The sequence below is a fragment of the Oncorhynchus gorbuscha genome, linkage group LG17 (genome assembly GCF_021184085.1).
Source record: "Oncorhynchus gorbuscha isolate QuinsamMale2020 ecotype Even-year linkage group LG17, OgorEven_v1.0, whole genome shotgun sequence".
NCBI lineage: Eukaryota > Metazoa > Chordata > Actinopteri > Salmoniformes > Salmonidae > Oncorhynchus > Oncorhynchus gorbuscha.
Window position 1 is genome coordinate 17193895 of NC_060189.1, and position 17715 is coordinate 17211609.

Here is a 17715-nt window from a genome sequence, read left to right on the forward strand (position 1 = left end):
CTCAGCTGCCTTAGACCCGCTCCCTCCCTCAAAGCAGAGAGAGAGAGAAGTAGGGCAGTGTTACAAGTTATATTGGATTCGGGAGCAAGCCAATCAAGAAACCATGTCAAAGTAGATTTAGGCCTAATGGAAAGTATGGTTAATAAAAGTATACTTCATACATCATCTGTTTAAAAGTTGATCAATGTACTCTTCAAAAACACATCGTACAGTTATACCACACTAACTCACGTTTCTGGAGTTTCCAGGAAATTGCTATTCACAAGAATTAGGTAATTTTCTTATCTTGTAATGCACCTATAAATATTGTATTACCATAGTTACCCTGTAATGATGCCGTAAAATGTTACCAGTTTGTCTCCCGCTGGGTGGAATGTCGGACAGACAATGAGTTGATGGGCCCATTCTCAGCCAAATATGGAAAGCATTGCCATACTATGATATGGTTTAGGAAGGATGTTATAACAGTTCAGGATTTGTTTGATAATCCCTGATAATCCCTTTATCTCCAAATGATTGTGTTACTTTCCATGTATTTACAGCTCATAATAGTAGTTCTGAATATGATGGTTGATGTTCGATACATTTTGTGTTGTATTATAGGTAATTGGGGGGATTCCCTCTGACTTCAGTCCGAGACAGACAGGCAAGAACATTTCCACAGGACCATGATGTTATACAGTGCTATGTGCTGCCATCCTCTGGTTTTCCTGTGGTATGACACTGGGGAAGTATATGCCTGGAACAAAACACCCACTCCACTTCATAGCGGTCTGAATTAACTCCACATTTACCACATGGCATGAAGCGCTATCCCAAGAAAGCTTGATTCTGATTGCAAAACATCTGAGGATTGTCCTGGAATGTAAAATTCAGTAACTATTTTGTGAAATGAAAAAAAAAATGAAAAAAAAAACATGGGTATTATTGCAGCCGTTCACTGAACAAAACATGTTTAGTGTTCCGTGAATGGTGGGTTTTGAATGAGCATGAACAAGAATGATGACTATCAAATGTACAGGCCTGTGGCAACACACATTTTCTTTATTCAGAGTAAGATGTGTCAACATCCAGCATGACAAGAATTGTACAAAGTTCACAATTTAAAAATGAAATATCACAGCAACCTGTGATCGCACACACTTATAGCAAAATGAAAATGTCAACAAATCCATGCTGTGTAGTACAAAAATAAATGAACCTTCAGTTCCACAGAGAGCACAAGAGTTTGTACAAAATCCTGTTTTTGTTCATGATTACTTAAATCAACCTCAAAATGAATAAGTTATAATAAATAAACTCTGATGAATTCACAATAATTGATATGAAAATTCTAATATGTGACACCTTTTGTGTTCCCTATGTAAATAGTCACAGATAACTTTTCTCAAATTTGATATTATGTACTAACGGTAGATGAGCAGCCGGTTTGTGCTTTAAATCCCTTTCAATTGTACTGATAATGAGAATGAATTCAAAAAGTGATACTAGGTATTACTCTACTGAAAGCATGACTATATTGTTAAAAAGCTGCAGACACGATGCTGTGGAGAAAGGCATACCGTATGCAGTCATTGACGATGGAGCCCTAGAAGAGCATGTAAAAGTACAACAGACAAGATCAGGTGAATGACAAGCACCTTTGCATTAGCTCTCAAGAAGGCCAATTCTGAACATGGTCGCTAACAACTAATACCACAACATAAAGAGGGGCTGCATACAGACATGAAACTGCATCACCTCATTCAGAGCAGAAGAGTCAACTAGAAGAGTGAATGTCCCATTCTCCAAGCCTAATGGGAAAACAACCTCTTTTTACTTGATTTTTTTTAACCTTTAATTGATTGACTATTTAATTTGTACAGTGATTAGATATAAAGTGCTGCTGGGGATGATTTAATATTCATATAACATACCAAAATGAAATAGCATCATTGTTTGACCATTTGATAATACAGTATTACTTGTATGGTTATAATCGTAATTTCTGATTCAAATCCCTGTAGTCTCTTTCAGTGGTACTAATTCATCACCTAGTGGCTCTTAGCAGTTATTTGCTCCAATCGTGTGCAAAAGGAACACCTGGAAATTGCACACCACCACATGTTAGGATACTTTCTCTAAGACAAGTGCAAATAGTCTACTGGCAAGTGGGGACAATGACCCTGTAAGACGCGCTCTCTCTCATACTCTAGTATAAATACTCTTTACAAAACCTTTGTCACCCTCCGGTAGAGGCTCTCAGGTACTGCTTTAGTTTCTGTAAAAACATCAAAACATGGAAACGAAGGTGTCCCTTATGTGCAAAATTGTCTGTAAAGAGAGTGGAACTCATAGAGCATTTCATCTTTAAAACTGAATGTCCAACTTTTTAAAATACTTTCTTTGTACTTAAAAGATTTATATAAAACATTTTATTTTATATATAGTAAAAAGATTAATTTGTTCCTCCACCCCTATGTTTATAAACAAGTCATTGCATATACCCAAATATCCCATTTCTATAAACATATGATTTAGATATATATTGCTGAGACATTGCCCGATTCTAGCAACAGAAGTTTTGAAATTTGAAACAGAACTAACTACCCAATGCTAGAATAAGTCCTGCATACTCTATTGCCATTATACATCACCAATGGGTATCTACAAACAGAAAATATCAAGAGTGAATAGTACTTTCTAGATAATGGGATTTTCACCATTGGGTTTCCGTGTCATGATGTTTACAATAAACTGTTACATTCATACAAACATCAAGTCAGTTTCTTTCCATACTCATTTCCAACACATAAAAAATGCCCCCACCTATAGCTACCAAACTTTTAAAAAAGAGGACAAAGAATTTTTCAAGCATTGTTAAAAATAAAGTAATTTGCAACCAAGTCTTGCTATTCAACAATCTGCAAACAAGAAAAAACAAACATCTTTAGGATCCCAAAGTCTTCCATTGAGGAAAACATAATTGAAAAGTAGCTACCTCCGTGCGGTTCCCCCCCTTTAAATAAAAAATAAAAAATTCACTGTCCAGTGCAGCTTTTTCATCTAAAATGCTTCATCATCAAGCACTGTCTTATGTTATACAGCTTACTGTTCAGAAATATACACAAACAATGTGCATACGCGAGCAGTTTCAAACATTACATCACACTATGTCAGCTCATACAGTATGAAAATGTACAAAAGGTGAATGTTTTCAAAAACTATTTTGTCATTTATTTATTTTTTATTCTTCAAAACAAAGACCAAAAAGAAAAACCATTATGAATTTTTCTAAGCATAACATTTTTTTTTTTTAAGAATGAAAATCACTATGTAACACTGTCTGCTATGTTACAGCAGCAAACCATGAGGCATCATCCTTTCATGTCACTTCTAGCTCTTTCCTGCGAATGATGATGCGGTGATTTCTTTCACTCCTCTTTGAGAAGATGCTCTGTCATTTGCTGGGCTTGGTAGCGGGCTGGGTTACGCTTGGATTCCTTGCACTGCTTGTTTGATGTTTTCCAACAGGGCTTTGTTCTCTGGACTCTGGTAATGCTCCTGGTTAGTGTACATGTCTGTTAGAGTGGTCACATAAGCATCAAAGTTCTGATCGCTGATCGGCTCCTGTGGAACATTTCAACAACAGCAGAAAGGTGAGATCCTAAGAAGAAGAAGTGATGAACAGAGAACAGAAGACAGGCCAGAAAATAACTCTCTAAAATCACCCATTGAGGAGCTAAGACTTACAAACAGCTGTTTTAACAAAACATCTAACCAGAGTTAATAAAAACCACTTGAAACAAACGATTCTCTAAGCTAGCCCCGTGAAAGTGCCTTTTCATATTTGATTGCTCTAAAAATAAGGTGTCTAACCACAGGGAAAAGGCTGAGAAGTGGTGGTCTTAGACAAAGATGATCAACACAGAGAAAGATGTCATACAGTGACGTCCACATTGGGAAGTTATACACTTTGCAACCAACAAATGCACTTTTACTTGGCTAAAACAAGATTTTGCCATTCAAATAGATAATCATTGAGGTTAGTAAGATTTTAATAAAGGAACATTCAGGATTGGATGGGATCAGGAAGACTGGGGAAAATAAATGGTCATATTTATGAAATAAAGATGGACATGGGAAAGACATGAGGACATGAATGGGAGAGTTTCTGACCCAGACAGAGGACTAAATCTGCTGACTCTATTATGGTGCCTTTGGTGATACTATCATTATGGCCCTGTGTTTTGATGATACTACCATTATGGCCCTGTGTTTTGATGATACTATCATTATGGCCCTGTGTTTTGGTGATACTATCATTATGGCCCTGTGTTTTGATGATACTATCATTATGGCCCTGTGTTTTGATGATACTATCATTATGGCCCTGTGTTTTGATGATACTATCATTATGGCCCTGTGTTTTGATGATACTATCATTATGGCCCTGTGTTTTGATGATACTATCATTATGGCCCTGTGTCTTGGTGATACTATCATTATGGCCCTGTGTTTTGATGATACTATCATTAGGGCCCTGTGTTTAATGATACTATAGTTCGGGCATTGTGTTTAATGATACTATCGTTAGGGCCCTGTGTTTTGGTGATACTATCATTATGGCCCTGTGTTTAATGATACTATCATTATGGCCCTGTGTTTTGGTGATACTATCATTATGGCCCTGTGTTTAATGATACTATCATTATGGCCCTGTGTTTTTTTAATGATACTATCATTAGGGCCTTGTGTTTAATGATACTATCGTTAGGGCCCTGTGTTTTGGTGATACTATCATTATGGCCCTGTGTTTTGATGATACTACCATTATGGCCCTGTGTTTTGATGATACTACCATTATGGCCCTGTGTTTTGATGATACTATCATTATGGCCCTGTGTTTTGATGATACTATCATTATGGCCCTGTGTTTTGATGATACTACCATTATGGCCCTGTGTTTTGATGATACTATCATTATGGCCCTGTGTTTTGGTGATACTATCATTATGGCCCTGTGTCTTGGTGATACTATCATTATGGCCCTGTGTTTTGATGATACTATCATTATGGCCCTGTGTTTTGGTGATACTATCATTATGGCCCTGTGTTTTGATGATACTATCATTAGGGCCCTGTGTTTTAATGATACTATAGTTCGGGCATTGTGTTTTAATGATACTATCATTATGGCCCTGTGTTTTTTTAATGATACTATCATTAGGGCCTTGTGTTTAATGATACTATCGTTAGGGCCCTGTGTTTTGGTGATACTATCATTATGGCCCTGTGTTTTTATGATACTATCATTATGGCCCTGTGTCTTGGTGATACTACCATTATGGCCCTGTGTTTTGATGATACTACCATTATGGCCCTGTGTTTTGATGATACTATCATTATGGCCCTGTGTTTTGATGATACTATCATTATGGCCCTGTGTTTTGATGATACTACCATTATGGCCCTGTGTTTTGATGATACTATCATTAAGGCCCTGTGTTTTGGTGATACTATCATTATGGCCCTGTGTTTTGATGATACTACCATTATGGCCCTGTGTTTTGATGATACTATCATTATGGCCCTGTGTTTTGGTGATACTATCATTATGGCCCTGTGTCTTGGTGATACTATCATTATGGCCCTGTGTTTTGATGATACTATCATTAGGGCCCTGTGTTTTGGTGATACTATCATTATGGCCCTGTGTTTTGGTGATACTATCATTATGGCCCTGTGTTTTGATGATACTATCATTAGGGCCCTGTGTCTTGGTGATACTATCATTATGGCCCTGTGTTTTGATGATACTATCATTAGGGCCCTGTGTTTTAATGATACTATCATTATGGCCCTGTGTTTTGATGATACTATCATTAGGGCCCTGTGTCTTGGTGATACTATCATTATGGCCCTGTGTTTTGGTGATACTATCATTATGGCCCTGTGTTTTGGTGATACTATCATTAGGGCCCTGTGTTTTAATGATACTATAGTTAGGGCATTGTGTTTTAATGATACTATCATAATAGCCCTGTGTTTTTTTCATGATACTATCATTAGGGCCTTGTGTTTAATGATACTATCGTTAGGGCCTTGTGTTTAATGATACTATCATTAGGGCCTTGTGTTTAATGATACTATCGTTAGGGCCTTGTGTTTTTATGATAATATCATTAGGGCCCTGTATTTTTATGATACTATCATTATGGCCCTGTGTTTTGGTGATACTACCATTATGGCCCTGTGTTTTGGTGATACTATCATTATGGCCTTGTGTTTAATGATACTATCATTATGGCCTTGTGTCTTTATGATACTATCATTATGGCCCTGTGTTTTTATGATACTATCATTATGGCCCTGTTTTTTTAAATGATACTATCATTAGGGCCTTGTGTTTAATGATACTATAGTTAGGGCCCTGTGTTTTGGTGATACTATCATTAAGGCCCTGTGTTTTGGTGATACTGTAAGTCGCTCTGGATAAGAGAGTCTGCTAAATGACTTAAATGTAAATGTAATACTATCATTATGGCCCTGTGTTTTGATGATACTATCATTATGGCCCTGTGTTTTGGTGATACTATCATTATGGCCCTGTGTTTTTTTAATGATACTATCATTAGGGCCTTGTGTTTAATGATACTATCATTAGGGCCTTGTGTTTAATGATACTATCGTTAGGGCCCTGTGTTTTGGTGATACTATCTTTAAGGCCCTGTGTTTTGATGATACTATCATTATGGCCCTGTGTTTTGGTGATAGTATCATTATGGCCCTGTGTTTTGATGATACTATCATTATGGCCCTGTGTTTTGGTGATAGTATCATTATGGCCCTGTGTTTTGATGATACTATCATTAGGGCCTTGTGTTTTAATGATACTACCGTTAGGGCCTTGTGTTTTAATGATACCATCGTTAGGGCCCTGTTTTTTAATTAAACTATAATTCGGGCCCTGTGTTTTAATTCAACTATAAATCGGGCCCTGTGTTTTAATGACACTATCGTTAGGACCCTGTGTTTTAATTAAACCATAATTTGGGCCCTGTGTTTTAATTAATACTATCGTTAGGGCCCTGTGTTTTAATTAAACTATAATTCGGGCCCTGTGTTTTGATGTTTCTGTCATTAGGGCCCTGCATTTTGATGACACAATAATTAGGGCCCTGTGATTTGATGGTATAATAATTAGGGCCCTGTGTTTTGCAGTTTTTCATCAAACTGTACCCTCTTCTTGTCAGATGGTCCAGCACTATCCTCAGACAATTGTTAAAAAGACAATTGTTTTTGTTTAATTCCCATTTCTGGATAAAGCTTAAAATACAGGACAAAATCTTGCTATGTAACATGATTGCGAAAAACAGAAGTCCAGTCTTTCATACAGTGCCCTGATGAGGAAACAAGGAGAAGGATGAACAGAAAGAAAAGCAGTGTTAGAGTAGGAATATGATGAATGATTGTCTTACTCTCTGATGCATCTGTAAGCAGCTGTTATTTCTAATGGAAGCCTCTTTGTGTGCCAGCGGTTTCTATGGGGGAAAGGTTAGTTACTGTTAGTTGCTACCTAGTTACTGTTACTCTCTCAAACAATCCCTAGGTGGTAGCATTTGAGCTACAGCACCAACAGAACATCTGACACAATTGATATGTGAAATAAATAGAGGCAAAACATAAGAAAACATAGCGAATTGGGCCAGCAACTGAATCCAGCTCACAACATAGTCAGAATGATCACAGCCTCTGGAATGATATCGCATTGTGTTCACACACAAAAGAAAACACGTTTTAAGATAAGGAGATAGAGTTTTAATAATTAATTAATTTGTGATTGACACTCATAGTTTTTGGACCAGTGCTATTTGTTCCCTATCTTCTGAAGTCTATAAGAAAATCATCTAATGGATGCTTATGGAGAAAAGCTGTTTTTTACATGCAAATACATGTAGCACTACAGTAAATACAGACCTGCAATTATAGCATGTACTGTACTATGAAAATCCCTGATAGATCCACAAGTAAGTTTGTTGAATTTACAAACGTAGTAGCCTATAGCTATAGACCGAGAGCCAAAGTGGTAGAGACTTAAGTTTTCATTTCACTGTTAACAGGTAGATGTTTGTACTTTACTCAAGCAGTAAACATCTTTAGGTGCCGGTACTCAGCTCTGGTGAGCTCCTGCCCAAGTCAACTGGTAACACCTTTGTTTGAAACTGATTGTCTAATCGCTCTATAATTCATAACACACGCATCATATAATACTTCCCCTATTCACTTTGGCTAAAATGATGAATACTCTTATTTTTCATTGATCTAGGCTCAGAAAGGCCCTGCTCAACTCAGCATGCACAACCACTGGAACCATACGGGCTTCGCAGAAATTAATAGATAAATACTGTACATAGATGAGTATGTAAATGAATCAACTCATATGCTACAGTATGTTTGCTTATAGGAACTTGCCCGATTGCCGTGCTTGGTGTTCCCTTACCATATGAGGGAGCTGGATATTAGCTAAACTGTTAATCAGTGTCTGGCTGAGGCTGGCCAGCTCATGCAGGAGAGATTCATTTTGATGTTCAATCACCTTGTTTTCTTCCTCTATTGACTTCAGATTAGACTCCATTGTGGTAATCTAGGGAATGGGGGGAGAGTGAGAGAAGAAGAAGGTTACTGTAAAGGTAGTGCTTCTTTACCTCTGGTTGTTACAGTGTTACAGTTCACAGTTCACATAACACGGGCAGCGGCCTACCTCAGACATGTCACAACTCACTGCTGATTGGCTGGCGTGCAGCCATGTCTATGACATCATCACACGGAGAGATGGATGTACCCGCAACAGAGCAACACAGGCGAAGAGCAATGAAGCATGGACACATGATATTCAACACGCTGACACTCACTAAAATGTACTGAAAGTCTGTGGGGTGTATTCCAACAAATATGCCATACGCCTCCAATGCACATACAGTACAATTCAGTTCCAAAGATGTACTACAAGTTGGAAAACAGACGGTATTTCAAAATGAGATTAAACGTGCATGCAATCTCAAAAAGGCAAACTGTAGGTGAACATAAATATTGTGAAGCTTCTCTCTTTCCTCTCCTGGAGTGTTTGAGACTCCCTTGATACTGATGTGTAGCTTCTGCAACTCACACACACAAATAGTTCTTTAGGAAGGAACCCTTCCATTCAAGCTGTGAAAGCTGCTGCTCCTGTTCCTGTTAGTGGGGACAGGGTGCTTCCCTTTATTGGCTGACAGAGGTATAGTGTTTTGTAATTAGGAATCCACCACTTTGTTATACTGCATTCTCCCAGATGTGAGATATACTGGGATTTCTCTCGATGATGGTAGATCATGTATGAAAATTGGACAGCTTTTTCTAAACTGGAGTAACTTTTCTGGTAACCTTTTTAGCAGAGGGTACATTCATTTAGGTGTATGTTGTACAACAATGAAATACACACTTCATTGTAGTACACATTACCATTATATGAGTGCTGACAATAGCAGAATGATGCGCCACAATGGGTATAAACTGAAAGGTAAGCATGAAATGAGTCAAATCTTCAAGTAAACAGATGGCATAGTACTACTGACTTACCTGTGTTCTAAGTTTGATCATATCTGCTTCCACTTGTGAATTTGATTCACTTAAATCTTTGATTTCTTCATCCAGCTGTTTAATTTCTTCCTCATTTTCGATTCCTTAAAAATATTATACAGTAAACAATTATTAGACACCTACCACCCACGCCGAGCCCAACTACATATTTCAAATGATGTGTCAGTGGTGGGTGAATGAGATGTGTGATAGAGGCAGAGGGATGGTCTCTTATACACTAATTGTCACTGGCTAGTTTGCTAGCTCAAAGGCTGTATGGCAATCCTGTACCCTTTAATTCAGATTGGGGTTCCACTCAGTAGCTCATTACGCATACACACTCCTGATTGGTTCTTTATGTCAGATTAGGATTCTACTCAGTGGCTCATTACCTAGTGGTTAGAGCGTTGGCCAGTTACCGAAAGGTTGCTAGATCGAATCACTGAGCAAATAAGGTAAAAATCTGTCGTTCTGCCCCTGAACAAGGCAGTTAACCCACTGTTCCTAGGCCGCCATTGTAAATAAGAATTTGTTCTTAACTGACTTGCCTAGTTAAATAAAGGTCAAATAAAAATAAAAATTACACATACCCAATCCTGACTTGCTCTTTATGTCAGATTTGGATTCTACTCAGGAGCTCATTACGTGTACCGACTCCTGATTGGCTCTTTATGTCAGATTGGGATTCTACTCAGAAGCTCATTATGCATACACACTCCTGATTGGCTCTTTATATCAGATTGGGATTCGACTCAGTAGATCATTACACACACACACTCCTGGTTGGCTCTGTATGTCAGATTGGGATTTCACTCAGTAGCTCATTACGCATACATACTCCTGATTGGCTCCATTGTGTGAGTGAGCGTTGGCAGTCATTACCGTTGCTGGTGCGCTGTTTTATCGTTAGCATTTCAGACAGTCCAGACAGTCTGGCTTTCTTCATGGCAGAGGTGGCACGAGGACAGCCCGACAAACTTGGGGAAAATATTAGAAATATTAGACATTTTTAGACATACATACAAATAGTGCATATTTTATTTAAACACACACAAAACCTGACTGGATGAGTGAAGCATTGGCTCCACTAGCTTTCACAGATCCCGTCAGATCAGTGATTACTTCAAGGAAGGGAGAAGGAGAGGATTATCAAATATTGATGCAGGACCCAGACCCACCTCCGATGTGTGAGGAAGCTCCCACTGACGTGACCCGAGCCGTCACAGCCCGGGGTGGGACAGGACATGCCGTCTGTCTTCCCAGCCTTCCATGTGAACTGGGAGCCATTCATGTAACCGTCCTTCTGCCGCTTGGCCGCTAGGGGGCAGCCTGATGCACTGCGGTGAGATGCATACTTCCCTGTCACATGACCCTGACCGCCACAGCCCGGGACCGGACACCTGTGAAGGGCATAGGGATGGTCTGGTTAGTCTAATAACCAGGGTCAAGAGTTTTTTAATGACAAGGACCCAGAATTTTTCCTGCTCAGGATGCATTGTCAGGAAGAATTGTGTTATTAATGACATAGTTATTACTATGACATAAGGTCTATATAATGTAAAGTTGGACCACACATAGCTTCATGGGTGCTTGAGTTGAGGAAATATCATTTCGTTTCAGTGAATGCAGTATGACTTTGTTTGTATTTTGAGTTACAGTGTGCAGAATGGGAGAGGATACGGTATCAGTAATCACTCTGACTTAAATATAAATAAAAACACCTTCAATCTGGTCTGATCTGGTCTAATCTGTCCCTTTGGCAGTTTATCACACTGACACAGACTACAGTCAGTCAACGTTAAATCAGCACTTGGCACTATGGCTAATCAGATGCAGTGAAGCTGAAAATGTTTCAACACAGAATATTTCCCCAGTGGATTATTGTTACAACTCCCCTTGGTTTTATTCAACTATCAATCAGGCTTATTATATTTCCAGAAACAGTCACAATCTCTTTCCGAAAATGGTCCAAACCCCCACACACAGTTCCAAATGCTTTCAGAAAGTCCAATAACTTTGCTCCTCCAGCCAATGCTTATTTGGAGCAGTTTTTAGTTGTTGATTTGATTAGGATCCCCATTTGCCGACGGCAGTGGTGACAGCTCGTCTTACTGGGGTCCGACATGTAACTGAAAAGACATTACAGACCAAATACTTTACAATTTACATACATTGAAAACCTATCATGTAGTGTGCATGTGTGTCCATCTATCAGTTCCATGTACATGATAGTACATATAGTACACACAACAAGCAGGTCAGATAGGGGAGAGGCCTTGTGCCGTGAGATGTTGCTTTATTTGTTTTTTGAAACCAGGTTTGCTGTTCACTTGCGCTATATAAGATGGAAGGGAGTTCCATGCAATCATGGCTTTTAATGAAGATAGATGTGTGGGATAGCGACCCTGCCTCTGTTGGCTTGGTTGACCGTGGGAGATAGATGTGTGGGATAGCGACCCTGCCTCTGTTGGCTTGGTTGACCGTGGGAGATAGATGTGTGGGATAGCGACCCTGCCTCTGTTGGCTTGGTTGACCGTGGGAGATAGATGTGTGGGATAGCGACCCTGCCTCTGTTGGCTTGGTTGACCGTGGGAGATAGATGTGTGGGATAGCGACCCTGCCTCTGTTGGCTTGGTTGACCGTGGGAGATAGATGTGTGGGATAGCGACCCTGCCTCTGTTGGCTTGGTTGACCGTGGGAGATAGATTGACAGACAGACAGGCAGACAGACAGGCCAGGGTGTTGGTTTTCTCTCAGCACCACTGAGAAATCGATGAGAGAGCAGCCAGAAAAGCTCATTAGAGAGAAACCAGATCAATCTCTGTCTCTCTCTCCAGCTAACTTTCTCTGTATATTTTTGTGATGCCACAAGATAAGATCCCTACATAGGACAACCCTCATTTTCAAACCACTGGGGGTTGCCTGTCTCTGTTTCAGTCTAAAAAGAACAGTGAGAGTTGGTTAAGGGCATCTAGAAATTGGGTGAGAGCTGTAGTTCCCTGAGTCTTTGAGAGGGGTTTGGCAGGCTAACTCTACCTGATGGGCTCCTGGTCCTCCTTGTCCTCTTTACTGTGTGGTATCTTCATTCCACTCTTCCTGGCCCGCGGACACCCTGATAGACTGCAGAGGAAAGACAACCATATCAATTGCAAATATTATTAATACAGAGAACTTCCTCTGAACCAGCCAGAGAGGTGTGTGTGCTGTCCACTGCCAGTGTGAATAACTAGAAGTCTGTGTGTGTGTTTGTGTTTATTTTACCTTCTGTGTGATGCGTAGTTGCCAGTATTATGCCCAGAACCATCGCACCCCGGTGTCGGGCACCTGGGACAGAAAACACAGCGAATCAGGGCCTACAGCAACCAACGGGGCTTAAGGGACACAGTCAAAAACACACTCATTCTGTACCGTTACATCTATAATGTATTTCGCTGTATCAGTCAGTAGAGTGTACTCCAATTATGGGAAGGTTAAGGGAAAACAATAAAGGAAAATGTACTTAAATATATATACTATATATAGGGTATTGGAAATGATGCAGACAATTACATTGATAGAACCTACAATATATCTAATGTCATGACGTTGACCTCTTTGGGTATAGCAAGCCCTATCCCCCTCTCCCTGCCCCCCGTTCCTCCTTCAACTAGTTTGCTGTGGTCAGGGAGACGTCATAAATTCCTGAGGATCTCCTCATGGACACACAGTATAGAGAGAGTAGATCCTTACACCTCACAGAACTTGAGGTACGAACACATTTCATGTTCCGGAGAAAGTATAAAAGAATGTGAAGAATCCAGCTACGAACTGGTCTGTTTGTCACAACTTGGGGAAGCTCATGGGAGACGGTGTGGACACATTACCATAACATTGTTTATATAATAGCCTCAGATATGAGGTTTACATCTAATTGTTGTATAAGATCAATGAGTGAGTATGATACTGTTTGTATAATTGTGTAATATGATTTTGGACTGTTTAATGAAGAAAAATACAATTCCCTTTTGATTTGAACTAAATCAGAGGACCGCCCCTGAGCCCAGTTAGGGTCAGACATCCTGGGACAGCCCTTTTCGAACCTTCCGAATAAAACCCCCACTCTGGTTTTCGATCAACAGACCGAGCTTACCTCAATTACGAGATGGCTAAAGGTTGTAGACCATGTTTTTCTCCATTAGGAGGACAAAGGTTGTAGACCATTGCTGAATCTTTTAACCATCCCACGTGGATAAACTCTTCGACTATCGATACCGACAGAATAAGAACAAGTCTTTGATGTTAATTACTAGTCTGCAGCTAGGAATTCGGTATCATTGAACGCGAAGAATGACAACTGCCGAAACATACATTCTATAACAAAACGAATGAATGTCACTCTGAACTACCCACTATAACCACGACAGAGAGAGAGAGGGAGAGAGATGGACAATTCTACAAAGTGTAAATATATACATTGATTGCAATTGTTCCCGAATGAGTGAGTGTTCATGTGTAAAGGATTAGCATTTCAATTGTTATAACTATGACCCCCACTTCCCCTTTTGCCTATCAAGCCGCCATGCCGGTTTAGCCCACTAGGGCACATTCTCCTATCATTTCATGTAACCACATTTACCTTGATTGTTTGTTTGTTTATGCATTTCTGTGAATTACTTAGTTAGTAATAAATAAATGATTTAAGACAATTGATGTATGGATGACTCATACTGAAGACTGGGTTCGTGCAGATAACCAACAATTTACGACGTTCGGAATGAGACTAACGTGAGGTAAAGTAAATAATTCATTAATTCGAAGACTAATTGATCAGATAAAATATCTGAAAAGTTATTTTAGGAAATGATAACTTTGTAATCTGAATATTTTTCCTTGGTGCCCCGACTTCCTAGTAATTACGGTTACATGATTAATCAGTCTAATCACGTAATAACTCATTACAGAGAATCTTTGATAAAAACTATCAGTCTTCAGTTGATGATAGTAAAGACACGACACTGTACTACTAAAGCTGATATACCCCATAAATAAAACATACATATTAATAACAGTCAGTAGAGTGTTTTTGCTTTGTCTGAGGAACTAAAACCAAGTTCTGAATTCAGGAATTGGGAATTCTACTTTTTTCACAATATATCAATACAAGAAGAAACAAAAATAAGAATGAAACATCTCACGCCTTACTTGAGCTCTTGTGAGTTGGTAGCCATCATACTTCGAATGCTTTTGTCGGCTAAAGGACAGCCAGAGAGACTGGAAGATATACCATGACAACGTTAGTGAGGCAAAGAAGAGAGAGGGCCCACCACTGAAACATAAAGACACAGACAAACATGCACAGTACACACTGTACACACACTTACATACAAACACACACGTTGACAAGACTGGAATTGCAAGAAAGCCATGATGCAAGTTCAGGGGGGACTATGGGTCAGTAAATAAACGTGTTAACCCCTCTAAATAACTGCCTTCAGAAATAGCCTGTGTAGAACATAAATGTTTTGTTGACATGATCTGTAAGTTCATTGATTACATTCCTTGACATAATTGGGTATCTGGGTGGCCTATGTTTACCATGATGATACACATCACTTAGACACTATGTTGACTCAAAGGGTTAACTGTCATCATACTCAAGGGTAAACACAGAGATGTGCATTCTGTCTGCAGTAGTCCGAGAGCATAGTCGAGGTAAGTCACTCGAGCACTGCCCTCACGCCCAGATGTTGGGCATCTGTCACCAGAGGAATAGACAGAATGAAACCAAAACTAGAGGAACATAAAATAAATAAGTTTGTTTATCCCTTATATTGTTGGCTGATTTGTTTTTCATTGTTTCCAGTTTAGCTTGACTGTCTGCAAAAATGGTTTGGACTGTTCTGGACCCGTTCTAGAGCGCAGCTGCAACATGATGAGTTCATCATGTTTTATTACATGAAACCATCAACATAAGAGAAGCATAAAAAGCAAAACACTGGCTGAAGAGCTGTGGATCAAATGAAAAGCTGGCTGAAGAGCTGTGGATCAAATGAAAAGCTGGCTGAAGAGCTGTGGATCAAATGAAAAGCTGGCTGAAGAGCTGTGGATCAAATGAAAAGCTGGCTGAAGAGCTGTGGATCAAATGAAAAGCTGGCTGAAAAGTACGTGGCAAAATGTAGCATGCCATTAACATGCCATACGCACGCACACACACACACATACTGTACAGGTCAGTCTTACGTTATCAGGTCCTTCTTGCTCTCTTTGCACTGGGCGTACTTGGGCTTGGTGCTGTGCATGGTGACATCATCAGAGTAACCTCGCTGCTCCAGCAGCTCCTGGAACGGGTCCAGGTCATTTGTCTAGAGACAGAGAGGGATGGAGGAGAGAGAAAGGGTATATGAGAGAGAAGGACGGTGAGAAAGATGGGAAATTAGAGAGATTGGGATGAGAGGGTGAATAAGAGAGAGGGATGAGCGAGAAAAGAGGAGAGAGAGGGATGGGGGAGAGTGAAAGAGAGATACACACAGTCAAATAGATGGCGTGGACGGAGAAGGACTTGTTGTTCCAGTTTACACAGGATGGAGCTAGCATGCCATGATTTTTTACATATACAAAGGTGTTTATTTTTGTCTTTTCAAACTGACCACATATAAATGGAAACAAGCACTCATTATGATCAGGTGAGGTCAATAAGTGGGCGCGGCCAACACACCTGAACACAAAGTTTTGTTGATGCTGAGAATGGAATTCTCTGAACGTTACTAAAGTTTTCTTGTGTTTTTTATGGAAATGTATCTTAATGTTCTCAGGAACAATTTGAGAACATGACTTTAAATATAACCATGAGGAAACCTGTAGGAAACGTTATGCTCTTCCTTAACGTTCTCTGAACAACTTGAGAACATTCCCAATGTCAAACCAGTTGGAGAACGTTCCTAGATCATTACCAAAATGTTATGTAACCAGGTTTGAACTTTAAGAAAATGTTCTGTTAAAGTCATGAAAGCAAAGTTTTTTTCTCAAGTTACGTAAATGTGCTGAGAATGTTCCATAGCTAAGCAAATATCCTGCACCATTCTCAAAAATGTGTGGGAAGGTTATATGCTAAATAACCATAAGACAACCACTCTCCCACCAAGCTTTAAGAAACATATTGTTTCCAGATCATTATCTGCTAGCTGGGTATGGATTGAAACTGACAGCTCTGACAGAGCAAGTACTGTAGGAGACAGAGGGCATGGGAGGCATTGCCCATCGGGCTGCCAGTGGCTGCCAGCACCAGTTTAGATCTGTTTCTGGGCAGCCAGCAGGGTAGAAGAGGAGCACAAGGTAAAGGGTGTCCGCTATCATTTACATGTTTGTTTTACTATCCTTGTGGTGACCAACAATGGACTCCCATTCAAAATCCTATTTTTCCTAACCCCTAACCCTATCCCTTAACCTTAATCCTACACCTAAACTTAACCCCAAACCTTTTACCCTAAACCTAAACCTAACTCCTAACCCTAAACCTAACCCTAATTGTAACCCTAACCCCAATTGTAACCATAAGCCTAATCCTCATCCTTAAAACTAAAATAGCCTTTGTCCTAGTGGGGACTGGCAAATTGTCCTTGTTTTACTCTCCATATGAGGACTTCTGGTCTCCACAAGGATTATAAAACCCCAAGAACACACATAAACTAAAGTTATTGCTCAGACCATCAGAGGGTGGATTATCAGCCTCTCACGCACTCTCTCTCTCTCTCTCTCTCTCTCTCTCTCTCTCTCTCTCTCTCTCTCTCTCTCTCTCTCTCTCTCTCTCTCTCTCTCTCTCTCTCTCTCTCTCTCTCTCTCTCTCTCTCTCTCACACACACACACACACACACACACACACACACACACACACACACACACACACACACACACACACACACACACACACACACACACACACACACACACACACACACACACACACACACACACACACACACACACACACACACACACACACACACACACACACACACAGAGAGCAAGAGAGAGAGAGAGAGAGAGAGAGAGAGACAGAATGTGAGAGAGAAAGAGTCAGAGCTGCCCTGGTGTTCTCAGAGCTTTAGAAGCAGCTTTCTTTAAAACACAATGGCACTTTCT

General features: G+C 39.9%; 1 protein-coding gene across 3 annotated transcripts in view; it reads right to left on the bottom strand.

The window, feature by feature from the left end:
• Positions 1–1022: 1022 nt before the first annotated feature.
• Positions 1023–17715, bottom strand: part of LOC124001193 (myelin transcription factor 1-like protein) — a 152439-nt gene continuing 135746 nt past the window's right edge. Inside the window, exons 14-23 of one of the 3 annotated variants that reach the window (XM_046307803.1) lie at positions 15817–15938; positions 14779–14847; positions 12859–12861; positions 12634–12717; positions 10776–10997; positions 10480–10574; positions 9598–9701; positions 8483–8626; positions 7461–7523; positions 1023–3609 (exon numbers count right to left, since the gene is read on the bottom strand). In XM_046307803.1, coding sequence (XP_046163759.1) covers positions 3469–3609; positions 7461–7523; positions 8483–8626; positions 9598–9701; positions 10480–10574; positions 10776–10997; positions 12634–12717; positions 12859–12861; positions 14779–14847; positions 15817–15938 — 1047 coding nt within the window. In that variant the 3' untranslated portion in view covers positions 1023–3468. Of the gene's footprint in view, positions 3610–7460; positions 7524–8482; positions 8627–9597; positions 9702–10479; positions 10575–10775; positions 10998–12633; positions 12718–12858; positions 12922–14778; positions 14848–15816; positions 15939–17715 lie in introns of all 3 variants that reach the window. The other 2 variants (XM_046307804.1, XM_046307802.1) reach the window with 2 other exon arrangements.